We start from the raw sequence: 12,938 nt of genomic DNA, 5'->3' as shown, positions 1-12,938 counted from the left end.
TTGATCAGTCTGGTATCTCATTGCCATCTTATCTTTTTTTGCCTAGCCTCAAAGAAGATTTACTCCAGCAGTCTGCTTTTACCAGCCAGGCACCACTGTATTAATCAGTGATGAAGACTCCCCTAGCTCCCCAGGTCAGACAACCAGCTTCTCAAGACCCTTTGGTGTTGCAACTGATACAGAACATTCAGCAAATAGTGAAGGCAGCCATGAGACTGGGGATTCTGGGCGGTTCTCTCATGAGTCCAACGATGAGATACATCTGTCCTCAGTTATAAGTACCATACCCCCCAACCTCTGATTCTTTCACTGGCAGTGATTCAGGTGGAGATTCCACAATGAGGAAGTGTGAAGACCCTGCTGTGTCATCCGTTAGTGAGCAGACTTCCTCCTTAGTTCTGCAGCCGCCATCTGCCATGCTATGCTTTGATAAAAATGATTTTCCAGTCTAGACGGCCATGCTCAGGTATTCTCACCATTAAGTCTGTTCGAAGGACAATGAACAGGGAGCCAAAGCCTTTTGTGAAAATCTTGATATCTTTATGGGGTATTTTAGCTTTTTTTGAATGTGTTTTGTTTTTTATTTTTAAACTTGTGTAATTTGAATGTTTCATTGTCAGCAATGTGAAAGAACGGTCGAGATGTTTGACTGGATTATAAAATATATCACTGGAGCAAAGGGAAGACTTTTGAAAGCCCCTTTGCTGACTATCTACCTCAGTTTGCCTCCCGGCAAACTCTGAAGACAACTTTGTTACCTCATATGTTGTTATAGTTTATCTCAGCTACATAACCAATGATACTTCCTAGTAGTATTGTGTTTTCATTGCTGTATGTGTAATGTGTGTGATCAAAGGAGTCATATAGGTAGATGAGTAAGAATGTTTATCTGAAGCTCTGATTTTTTTAAAAAAAGAAACTATGACATCTGCATGGTTTGGATAAGTTCATACCTCTGGCTGTGAGGACCGTTAAACCACTGAGAAGAGGAAAAGTGGGGCTATTTCTTCTAACGAATGACCAAAACAAGAAAGTATATTTCTTTTGAGAACAGAACTATTCAATACCAGGTAGGGATCATTTTGCTTAAAAGGCCTTTATGTTTTGGGCATTAGAGTCTGAGTGCTTTATCTCCTATATCCCAAACCTCAAGCTGCCCAGAACTGTGCCTTTTCTACCTTCCCCTTTGCCTGACAGTTGGCCAAAGGCTGCACTGTCTAGTTTGCAAAGCATCTTCAACTTTGCCAGTATTAGTTGCAAAACCCCATGCAGAATATGAATTTTTAAAGAAAATGGGTTAAGGTGTTTTTTTTTCTTTTTTTAAATCCCAGTTTGGCTTAAAGGAGTGAAGAAATTTCATGAACTATTAAGAATGAAGGTAAATGCAACAGTAGGCAGTAAAATGAAGTTATTATGGTAACAGTGCCTTTCAGTATAACGAAATTCTTTGCCTTATACCTTTTAAATATTCATGAAATTGTTTAGGAACAGGAGTACAAAAAGTTGCCTTAAGAGTTTCTTGGATTTTATCAGTAACTATTTTGATGTATAGTATCTTACCAAGGCATTTTTTTTTAAGTGCAGGTTTTGTTTAGGGATAAATATTCAGAGTTCTACCACCCTACTTGTGTTTTCTTGAATTCTTTAGAGAATATGGTATCTACTTAATCTTCCTTCAGTGTCAATGCTGTGAATGAGGAATGCTGACTCCAGGAGTGAGTTAATCCTCTTGCAGGTTTGAAATCAGCTACTCAGCTGCATAACATAGGCCTTTTCTCCGTCATGAGACAGTTACCTAGGTGCCGAGCAGTGGGAGAGGATAAAGAACTAAACGCGTGTAGAGAAGGGGTCCCATATCCTTTTAAAAGTATTTTTTCAAATTTTCTGGAAGTGACTTTTGTTTCTCATTTTAAAAGTAATCATAATGGGTTTACACTTGAAATGCTTTGTTCCTAGAGGAGGCAGGGTCATGTTCACTGATGTTCTAAAATCAAAGTAATATTAGCGGATAATAGTCCCAGCATCATCTGCTAGTCTAATGACTGTAGATATAACATTTTTAATTTTTTTAAATCTGTAATTTTGTGCCAAACTGGATGTGATTAAGACTAAAGTTCAATGCCAGCAACCACTTCTGAACTAAACTCAGAGTCCCCCAGTTAGTTATCTAAGTACGGAATTCATCACAAAACAAACAAAAAAGCAGAGCTTTAGGTGAACAGTCTGCAGCAAGGAAAAATGCTGCTCCTGCCTTTATAGCTCCTGTTTTATACTACCTCCTTTTAAAGTTATTCTAGTGTTATTTTTTTTCCTGTACTCAGGGAACATTTTGTTACTTTTGAGCTGCCTCATGGAAGCATGGGCAGATTGACAGGGTATAGCGCTTTGTGGTTCGTAAGTAGAAGTATATAGGGCCAACTTTTATCAGTATCTAAAATTAAGTACAGTGAGATCATTTTATTTTTAAGCTTTCATTAAAAGGCAAACAAAATCTAAAGCTGAAACATCATCCATCATGGTTATGGAAGATGTGTCTAGGACTACATGAATTCGAATGGTTTTAAATGGCTAAAAAGACGGGCTTAAGTCCTTGAGGAAAGTATTTTGTTTGTTTGGTTTTTGATGAATAGGCTTATAGTTACAATAGAACTTTAGGCTATAACTATTTGATAATTATTTACCAGTACATTTTTTACCTTTTCATTTTGTTCTTATACGGACTTTTTCATAATAATCCTGATACCAAAGAATTTTCAGTAGAAAATAAAATTTTGATTATAATTCCCCCCAAATTGAATTAACTAGAAGCATTTATAGATATGAAACTTACACAAGTAGTTACTAACCCAAAACAATAGCGTTTATATTGATTGTTGTAGTTAAATAGATTAGGAATGTTAACTACCTTATTGTTACCAGAGCATTTAAAATAAGTTGTAATACTTTCTTTACCAGCAGATCGTTCCAAAGAATTTCAGGTATAGTTTTTTCTTCAGCGAGTAAATCTTCAACTATACAGTATTAAAGTATTTTTATATTGTTGAAACTACTTGTTGGAGAGAAAATTTTTTTTTTTTTTACCAAAAATAGATACTTTGGTCTCATTGAATAAGATATTTAGTAATACAGCAAAGACTTCTTTTTACTTGACCAAAGCAAGCTTCTTTGAAGTCTTAAGTATGAAATTGTAATTGAAATGTGAAGATTTTCACTCATTTTTCATAGTGGTATTACTTCATGGTATTGTACTTCAAAGAGGCTAATATGCAAATGGTAACTATTTTCTTTTCCAAAGATGTATTTGCTGTAAGAACTGATACCTGCATGTCATTTTTATGCCAAATATTACAAGATACTGCTCATCAGTATTTTCATACCAAAGACCATTAAGATGTATAGGTTAGCCTGTAAGTAAGTAAAGATGAGCAGATTTGAAATAAATTTATTTAGAGGCCGATAGAGAATCTAGCTTTAGTAGCAAAAAATATCAAAGGGCTAAGTTTACATAATTAAAAGCAATACAATTATATTGGTATTTATCAGTGTTTTTATTCAAGTACTTTTTATCAGCAAATTAAAAAGAAAAAAACCAAAGATATTTAAGGTTACCTCCGCATATAGGCAAATATAGTTGTACATTAAACTGTTGTTTCTTGTTTTTATGTTAAACCAAACATGTCTCTTCGGAACCCAGTCTGTATACAAATAACATGCATGAGGACTTTCCATTTAATCTGCGATTCAGCCACATGATGTTTTTGCCAAATGATGTGATACTTTCCAAAGCACCTTGAGTGTGAAATGTCAACAGAAATATCAGCAAGCTTTTATGTTGCAGAGTATTATGGTATCTCTGAATTAGCCTGTATAGTTCTCTTCCTGCTTTAAGCATTACCTGGTTAGCTCAGACAGCTTGAGGCAGTCCCTTAATAATAGGGATGCTTTTCATCTCTAAGGATGTAAGAGGCAAACAAATCATGTCATTCTTTAAGTGGGCTATGCTTTGATAGATGTGCTCTTTAAAGGTGTGAGATTGGAATTTAGAGTTGTTAAATTGAAATGTTTGCATTGCACCAAAGGAGCTCAGTTTTCAAACTTTAATGGAACCTTGGGTGAAGGGAAAAAATTTTTAATGAAATCTGGGGTTTTATATTTTGATTAGCCTAAAAGTAAAAATACAGCTTTATCCATTAAGTGACTTTTAAAAATCAGTTTTGCCATACCAAAGAAATTAGATTCTTAGTGTCAAATGCTATACTTTTGTCTGTGCTTGAAACGAGCAATGCCAACATTGGGAACAATGACAGAGGTTTGCATCAGTTTGTCTTGGCTTTGTTAAGGACTTCTGCCAGAAATGTGCTCATGGTTGACAACCCAGGATCATTGTTCAAGTTCTTATGCAGACACCTTTGAAAACAATTCAGATCGTGTCACAAGAATTTGGAATTGAAAATATCATTTATTTTTTAATGCAAGAATACCCAGATGTGGTTTCACTTCAGCAGTAGCTATAGTGGTTTACTTATATAGATTTTTGTTTCACTGAATGTAAATTTTGAATACTGAATGTAAAAAAAAACTCCAGTTATATTGAAACAGTCACTAAGACTGCACATGTGTTTTGCAGACTTTCTTCCTGACCATTTGCCACATGGGTCTCTGATAAAATTCTGTTGGTTTAATAGTCAAAATAATCTTTGCAGTTTGTGAGCACTGAGTAGCAGGTTCTGGAGACCACCATATACAACCAGTTGTCTAATTGTGATTTTTTTATTGATGTTTAGAAGAATGTAACCATAGAGTTCTGTGTTAAGTTGATTTATGCTCAGGACATAAGATCACAGGCTAATGCAATGTGTATGTTTCAGGCTTTAATCTTCTCAATTTCCGTTTTTAAGCCGTTGATGGTTTTTAAGATTAACATGACAGTCTTGTATTTTTACCAGATACTGTATTATTTTTCCTATTGCTGCTGTAACACATTACCATGAAGGTGGTGGCTTAAAATAACACAAATTTTTCTTAAGTTCTGCAGATCAGAAGTCTAACACAGGTCTCCCTGGGATAAAATCAAGGCGCTTGCAGGGCTGTTTCTTTTTGAGGCTTTAGGGAAAAATCTATTTCCTTTTCTAGTTTTTTAAGGCTGGGAACCCCTCCTTCCATCTTCAAAGCCAGCCATGTAGCATCTCTCTGAAGCTCCTTCCATTATCATTTCTCTTTGTCCAACCCCAGCTGATACAGGTTATCTAGGTTTAAGGATTCCAGTGATCACATTGAGCCCACCTAAATAATCCAGGATAATCTCCCTAACTGAAGTTCCTCAACTTAATCACATCTACAGAGTTCCTTTTGCTATGTTTGGTAACATATTCACTGGTTCCAGGGATTTGGGCATGGACTTCTGTAGGTGGCCAGTATTTTGCCCACAACAGGTACATTCTTTCTGTGGAATTCTGATCCCTGTAAAATGTCTGTAGCATTAAAGAGATTGGAAATCTGAGGTCATGTGCCCCTTGGGGATCTTTAAAGATTAAAAGCATGAAAACTTTGACTTGTAGCCTACCAAAATTATACACTAAACTTTCTCTCCAAAATACTTGTGAAACAATTTATCTTTAAAGTTTCTGAATATGTGCTTCATAAAATAACATCTCATGTTTATCAGCAGGTGTCCTAAATATTTGCGTCTAACTTTATGGAATTTATTCAGAAAAAGAATTGAAAACTCTTCTTAGAGTTACCCTTTCTCCTTTTCTCTTCAGTAGTTATGTTGCTGGGGAAGAGTTGGGGGAAGACCTCAAAACACAGGAACTCAGAGTGATGAACAGGACCATGCTCAAGTTTATTCTTTGTTTTCTTTTAATGACATATTCACAACATTCACAACTTTCTGCCTTTAAATCTGGTTCCTCTCTTCAGCTTCACCAAGCCACTGAATGCTTTTCAGTTTTATTAACCCTCACATTCCCCATCCTTCTCAGCAAGAGCCTCTCCTTATGCCATCAGCATGTATATACATTTCCTAGGAAATTTGATCTTTCTTGTCATTCTTTTTTGGTTCCAATCGGCCTTTTCCTGGTTCTCAAAGCTCTAGTTTCTTCTAATTTCTGGATCATCGCAAGTCTGGCCCTCTTTGAACTTTAAAACATAATGTCTAATTCCACCCCAATTTTCAGCATTTCTTCAACTAAATCGATAAAGCTGTCTCCATTATGAGAAAGGCCAGAATAATACTCCGAGTAAGCATAAGAAAGCTGGTCATTTTACAACTTCTCCCGACTCTAGGAAGTAATATCTTGCCATTTGTTGAGCATCTACAGTGTGCCAAGCACATGGTTCATCTCTGCAAACTGCTGCTACATTCTGTAAAGCAAGTATTATCCCCATTTTAAGGATTAGGAACAGGTTCCTGATCTCTTGCCAAAAGTCACAGCTAGTGAGTGGTTTAGGCAAGATACAAACCCTAGTTAGTTAATCCTTACTCAGAAGTGTATAGGACTATGATACATTGTCTCAGCTTAAAAAAAAAAAAAAAAGATATTTAATCACCCAGGGTCATAGTGCCTTCCATAGTATGACCAGATACAACTTTTTTTTCCTTGTATCCACAAAGGCCAGGTTGTGTCAGAACAACCTTTCTACAGAGTAATAACCAATCAAAAAAGAGAAGACTACCTTATTTAAATCCACTTATTCACAGGAGGGATTAAGGCGGCTGTAACTCATCCCTTATCATCTCCTAATTTCTCTCCTCCAAAACCTTCCATTTATCTCAGCTAAAATTGTGTCTGAAGGCTGTTTGTACTTAGAGTTACATTAGAAATAAGGTAGGCATGGTTTCTAGAGTCCTTTTCTAGTCAAGCATTTCCTTATTCGACAATGTCTTCAGAATCGCATTTTATCTTTTGTAATTTTCTGTAGCTCCCATATTCCAAACAGGAATTCATTGACTTGAAAAAGTCAGGTGTGTAAACAGTAATCCTTTCTTGTTAGGTCTGAAGAGTTCATGATTTTTTATGAATATAAACTAATTTATTATTTGCATTAATGTAGGAGACAGCAAAGTTAACGGAGAGTCATAAAACAGAACAAGTATAAGTTAGGCTTTGGAGCACCTAAGTTCTAATCTTGACAATTTTGAGAATCGTTTGGTACAAAAATTCTTAAACTGTTTCTGTGCCTTCTCCATCCATGAAATGAGGATAATTTTTTTGTGCAAAATGAAACAATAGTACTTTGAAAATTTAAGAGAAAATTCAAGTGTAAATAATCATAATCTGAAACTCATTTGTATGAGGCTGTGAAAGATTTTACAGACTCTTTCTTTTCAAGTCAGCCTTTGCAATTATATTTTGCCTTTGTTGAAATGAAAAATGTTTGCATCTCCCGTACGCATACACAAAACCAATAGAAGAAAGTGGTTGGTAAAAGATATAGCTGAAATGGAAACACTCATATGTTAGGTGGATAAAATCATAAGAGAAAATGGGAATTGACTGTACTTTCAAAGTACTAAATTTGAAGTCATCTTACTCCAATTTAAGTTTTATATATATATATATGTTGGCTTTTAAAGAGTTAAAGAGAGAATCAGATCTGTCCAGCAGGATAGATGGGTGAGGAGAAAAGTACATATTTAGGATTTTTCTCTAAAAGATCTTTTTCAAGATTATGGAGTATTTTAATATTTCTGCAAACTATTCCAAATGAATGCATTTTATATAGGGCAACACATACTGGCACCTGATTCTGGTTTATTCGATTTCATATGTAGGGTTTGTTGGGAAGAATTATATGATTGGCTTCTTTTTTTAGAGGAAATATTTTCCCTTTTTTCTTATCCATATACTATTCTGAACAGCTTTGCAGATTTCCTTAAGTTCATAGCTTGTAAGTAGTTCATGGTATATAGACATAGTCTTGACTTACAACTGAAAAAAAAATTATGTTACAGAAGTTTATTTTTTCTACGGAACTGTCTTTAAAAACAAAAATATTACAAATCTTGACCTTGAAATATTCTGTTTCCTGTTATCACATTCTGGATATCTATTTTGTTTGCAAATGAAAATTATTACTGATGATTAGCAACTTGAGCCTGTTAATAGGAAATTGCAAAGCCCGAATACACACACATTGCCTTAGCCTATCAGTAGAGTAGAGGACATATGTTAAGAAAATGTGTCTGCTTGTTGCTGTTGTTGGACAAAATTTTATGTCTGTGTGTATGATTTTTTTTTCTATTTTCTTCAAAGATGTGAATTAAATGAAAGTGTGGGAGCCAGTTAAATTATTTTGTATTGTGGGTGTTCTGGATCCTTTCACTCCGTATACCATTTTCTTGTAAGGGCAGCATTTGTAGACTTGCTAATGGACTGTAGAGCTGAGCTATATTAATTTTATACTTGACTCAGGGGATCAGTTCTGTGAATGCCATTGCACGAAGAAAGCAAATGTTTGCCTTGATTTTGAATGTATCTTTTTAATGTCTTCTTAAAACATGTTTGTTTAATAATGTAGATTTGTTTTTTTTTCTAGTATCATAGTAAATATTGCTTAGTACTTCCCCCCACCCCACTGGGTAGTTTATATACTACCCTATAGGTCATGCCAAAAATGAATAAAAGTTTAAATGCCAAAATGTTTATGAAACTGCTGTCTAAATACTGATTGATTGCACAATTTAAATAAAAGCTTTCCTTAGTTAAAAAAGACAAACCCATGTTTTCTTTTATTCTTCAGTTTTCTTTTGGGGGAATAGAGAAGGAAAACTTTCCATTTATAGGAGGTTGGCTTTCACATCATGGGTTGGGATGACTATAGAATCCACTCCAAGAAGTAGGAATAGAACCTATTTAAGGTATCTAAGAATTGCTTTCATCTGACATTTACTATTTAATAACAACAAGGAAATAACAATGTTCCCATCCCAGTAGATGGTTGCTCACCTCAGGAGTTAAACAGTAGGTAGCCCAAAAGGTATGGACTTGCTCTGATAGTCACAATTCTAAATCAGGATAAATTTTTTTTTTAGTATTAAAATTTTAAAATGGTAAGAAAATCCTGAAAATCTTCCCACTGAAACCATCTAGAAATAACAGATAAAATATGACCCAAAAAAGTTTCTTTTTAACATAGTTGAATTCTTATTTTTTTTTAAAAAATCTCTAGGATTGAGAATGAAATGGGGACTGAAAAACAGAGCAGTAACATTTTGAAATGATATTCTGATGACTGCGGAGAGCATCAAAGAAGGAATTGAAACATGAGAAGGGAAAAACTACATAAAAAACAAGTAAGTTAGAAAAATAAATGAATGGAATTTCCAGAAATAAAAAAATATAATTTTTGAATTTTTGAAACTCTTAATTTATCAAACAGCCAAAGAATATTCTAAAACTGGAAGATAGCTATGAGGAAATTAGCTAGAACGCAGCATACAGAGAGAAACATGGAGAATATAAAACAGATAAAAAGATCTAAGACAGCTGTTTTAAAATGAAAGACTAAAGAGAATGAAGAAGAAGTCATATTCAAAAGGGAAAATTACTACATGATGAAAGCCATACCTCCTCAGATTTAGGAAGCACAAACCTCAGTGTAGAAATACAAAAGTAAGTCTATACCAAGCCACATTATAGTGAAACTGTAGAACAAGAAAGACAAGGTAAGAACATAAAGGTAGCTAGACAAAAAAAAAAAAAAAAAAAATTTTATATAGATTGCACTAAGAAAATTTCTTATCGGCAATAAAAGAAGCAAGAAAGTGGGCCAGGCGCGGTGGCTCACACCTCTAATCCCAGCGCTTTGGGAGGCTGAGGTGGGCAGATCATGAGGTCAGGAGTTCAAGACCAACCTGGCCAACATGGTGAAACCCCGTCTCTACTGAAGACACAAAAATTAGCTGGGCATGGTGGTGCACTCCTGTAGTCCCAGCTACTCGGGAGGCTGAGGCAGGAGAATTGCTTGAATTTGGGAGGCAGAGCTTGCAATGAGCCGAGATCAAGCCACTGCACTTCAGCCTGGGCAACAGAGCAAGACTCTGTCTCAAAAAAAAAAAAAAAAAAACAAGAAAATGGTGTGATAATATCTTCAAAACATCACAAGGGAAAAAAGCTGCTATATGGAATTCTGTATCAACATAAATTATTATTTAAGTGTTAGCGTTAAATCTGGATGAAGATCAAGAGAATTTACCACTAATACATCCTTGTACGTGAACGATTAAAGATGTACATTAGGAAGAGGGAAATAGAATCCACAAGGAAGATAGGAGAAGGAAGAAGCAATGAAGAGCCAAAAATACAAAAAAATGAGATAACTACTCCACACCCAGTAGGATGGCTATATCAAAAAGATAGGCCAGGTGCAGTGGCTCACGCCTGTAATCCCAGCATTTTGGGAGGCTTAGGTGGGTGGATCACTTGAGGACAAGAGTTTAAGACGAGCCTGGCAAACATGGCAAAACTCTGTGTCTACTGAAAATACAAAAAATTAGCTGGGCGTGGTAGTATATACCTGTAATCCCAGCTACTCGAGAGGCTGAGGCACAAGAATTGCTTACATTCGGGAGGCAGAGGCTGCAGTGAGCTGAGATTGTGCCACTGCACTCCAGGCTGGGCAACAGAGCAAGACCTTTGCCTCAAAAAAAGCAACAAAAAAAAAGCAAAGATAGTAACTGCTGGTGAGAATGTGGAGAAATTACAACCCTCATACGTTGCTGGTAGGATGTAAAAATTGGGAAGCCACTGTGGAAAATAACAGTTTCTCAAAAACAAAGTTAACATTTGACCCAGCAATCCTACTCCTAGATATATACTCAAGCAAAATGAAAACATATATTCACACAAAAACTTGTCCGTAAGTTCATAGAAGCATTATGCATAGTACTGAAATAATGAGAACAATCCAAATACCTACTGACTGATAAATGGACAAATGATGTGTGGTATATCCACTCAATGAAATATTATTCAGCCATAAAAATGAATAAGGTACCGATATATGCTATGATATGGATAAATCTTGAAAACATTATGCTAAGTGAAAGAACTCAAGTCAATAAAGACCACACATTGTATTATTTCATTTAAAAGAAATGTCCAGGTTGGGCGAGGTGGCTCACACCTGTAATCCCAGCACTCTGGGAGGCTGAGGTGGGCTTATCACCTGAGGTCAGGAGTTCAAGACCAGCCTGGCCAACATGGCAAAACCGCATCTCTGCTAAAAATACAGAAATTAGCAGGGTGTGGTGATGCGCACCTGTAGTCCCAGCTACTCGGGAGGCTGAGGCAGGAGAATCGCTTGAACTCAGGAGGCTGAGGTTGCAGTGAGCCGAGATTGCACCACTGCTTGCCAGCCTGGGTGACAGAGTGGGACTGTGTATCAAAAAAAAAAAAAAAAAAAAAAAAGGCAGGGACAGGCATGGAGGCTCATGCCTGTAATCCCAGCACTTTGAGAGGCTAAGGTGGGCACATCACTTGAGCTCAGGAGTTCGAGATCAGCCTGGCCAACATGGTGAAACCCCATCTCTACTAAAAATACAAAAATTAGCCAGGCATAATGGCGAGCACCTGTAATTCCAGCTACTCGGGAGGCTGAGGCAGGAGAATTGCTTAAACCTGAGAGGCGGAGGTTGCAGTGAGCCGAGATTGCACTATTGCACTCCAGCCAGGGTGATTACAGAGTGAGACTCTGCCTCAAAAGTGAAAAAAAAAAAAAAAAAAATAGAAGACAGGAAAGAAGTTAAAGAAGCAAAAATAATCCCGAGAAAAAAGGAAAAAGTAATATGGTAGGAAAAGTACGATTAATATCTGTAGTTACAAAAAAAAGTAAAATACTGCCACTTTAAAGATTGGATTAAAAAAAACCTTGCTATAGGTTGTTTACAATACATGCACTTAAAACATAATGACCAGGAATTGAACAAAGTTGCAGGGAACAAGATCAACACACAAAACTCAGTCCCGTTTCTATAAACTTGGAATGAACAATCTGAAAAGGAAATTAAGAAAGCAATCTCATTTACAATAGCATCTAAGAGAATTAAATACCTAAGCATAAATTTAACCAATGAAGTGACATGATTAAGTTGCACGCTATAGACCACAAAACATTGCTGGTAGAAATTAAAGACTTAAATAAATGGAAAGATATACTATGTTCATGTATAGGAAAACATTAGAGTATTGAGATTTCATTGCTGGGCACGGTGGCTCACGCCTGTAATCCCAGCACTTTGGGAGGCTGAAGCAGGCGGATCACGAGGCCAGGAGATCGAGACCATCCTGGCTAACACGGTGAAACCCCGACCCTACTAAAAATACAAAAATCTAGCCAGGCGTGGTGGCGGGCACCCGTAGTCCCAGCTACTTGGGAGGCTGAGGCAGGAGGATGACATGAACCCAGAAGGTGGAGCTTGCAGTGAGCCGAGATCGCACCACTGCACTGCAGCCTGGGTGACAGAGTGAGACTCCATCTCAAAAAAAAAGATTTCATTGCAATCCCTATCAAAATTCCAACAGCTTTTCTTTTTTATGGAAATAGAAGAGCCAATCCTCAAATTGATATGGAACTGGAAGGGACCCCAAATAGCCTAAACAATCTTGAAAAAGAACAAAGTCAGAGAACTCACGCTTCCCAACTTGAAAACTTACTACAGAGCTAAAGTGATCAAAACAGTGTGGTAATGGCATCAGGATAGACCTATAGACCAATGGAATAGAATTGAGAGACCAAAAATGAACCCATATATCTATGGCCAATTGATTTTTGACAAGAATGTAAAGTCTATTCAATGGGGAAATAACAGTTTCTTCAATAAATGGTGCCAGACAACTGGATTTTCACATGCAAAAGAATAAAATTAATTGAGGTGGGAGGATCACTTGAGGCCAGGAGTTCAAGACTAGCGTGGGCAACATAGAAAGACCCCTTTC

The 12,938-nt window shown here is 36.4% G+C and overlaps 1 protein-coding gene across 1 annotated transcript in view; it reads left to right on the top strand.

Moving 5' to 3' along the window:
- The window catches only part of PRTG (protogenin), a 141,289-nt gene extending 128,655 nt beyond the window's left edge, over nt 1-12,634 (top strand). The window contains exon 20 of the mRNA XM_034938804.3: nt 47-12,634. Coding sequence (XP_034794695.2) covers nt 47-301 — 255 coding nt within the window. The 3' untranslated portion in view covers nt 302-12,634. The remainder of the gene's footprint in view (nt 1-46) is intronic.
- The last annotated feature ends 304 nt before the right edge of the window (nt 12,635-12,938 follow it).

Source organism: Pan paniscus, chromosome 16, assembly GCF_029289425.2.
Source record: "Pan paniscus chromosome 16, NHGRI_mPanPan1-v2.0_pri, whole genome shotgun sequence".
Lineage (NCBI taxonomy): Eukaryota > Metazoa > Chordata > Mammalia > Primates > Hominidae > Pan > Pan paniscus.
Note: the sequence above shows the minus strand (reverse complement) of the source record. Positions and strands in the feature narration are given on the sequence as shown.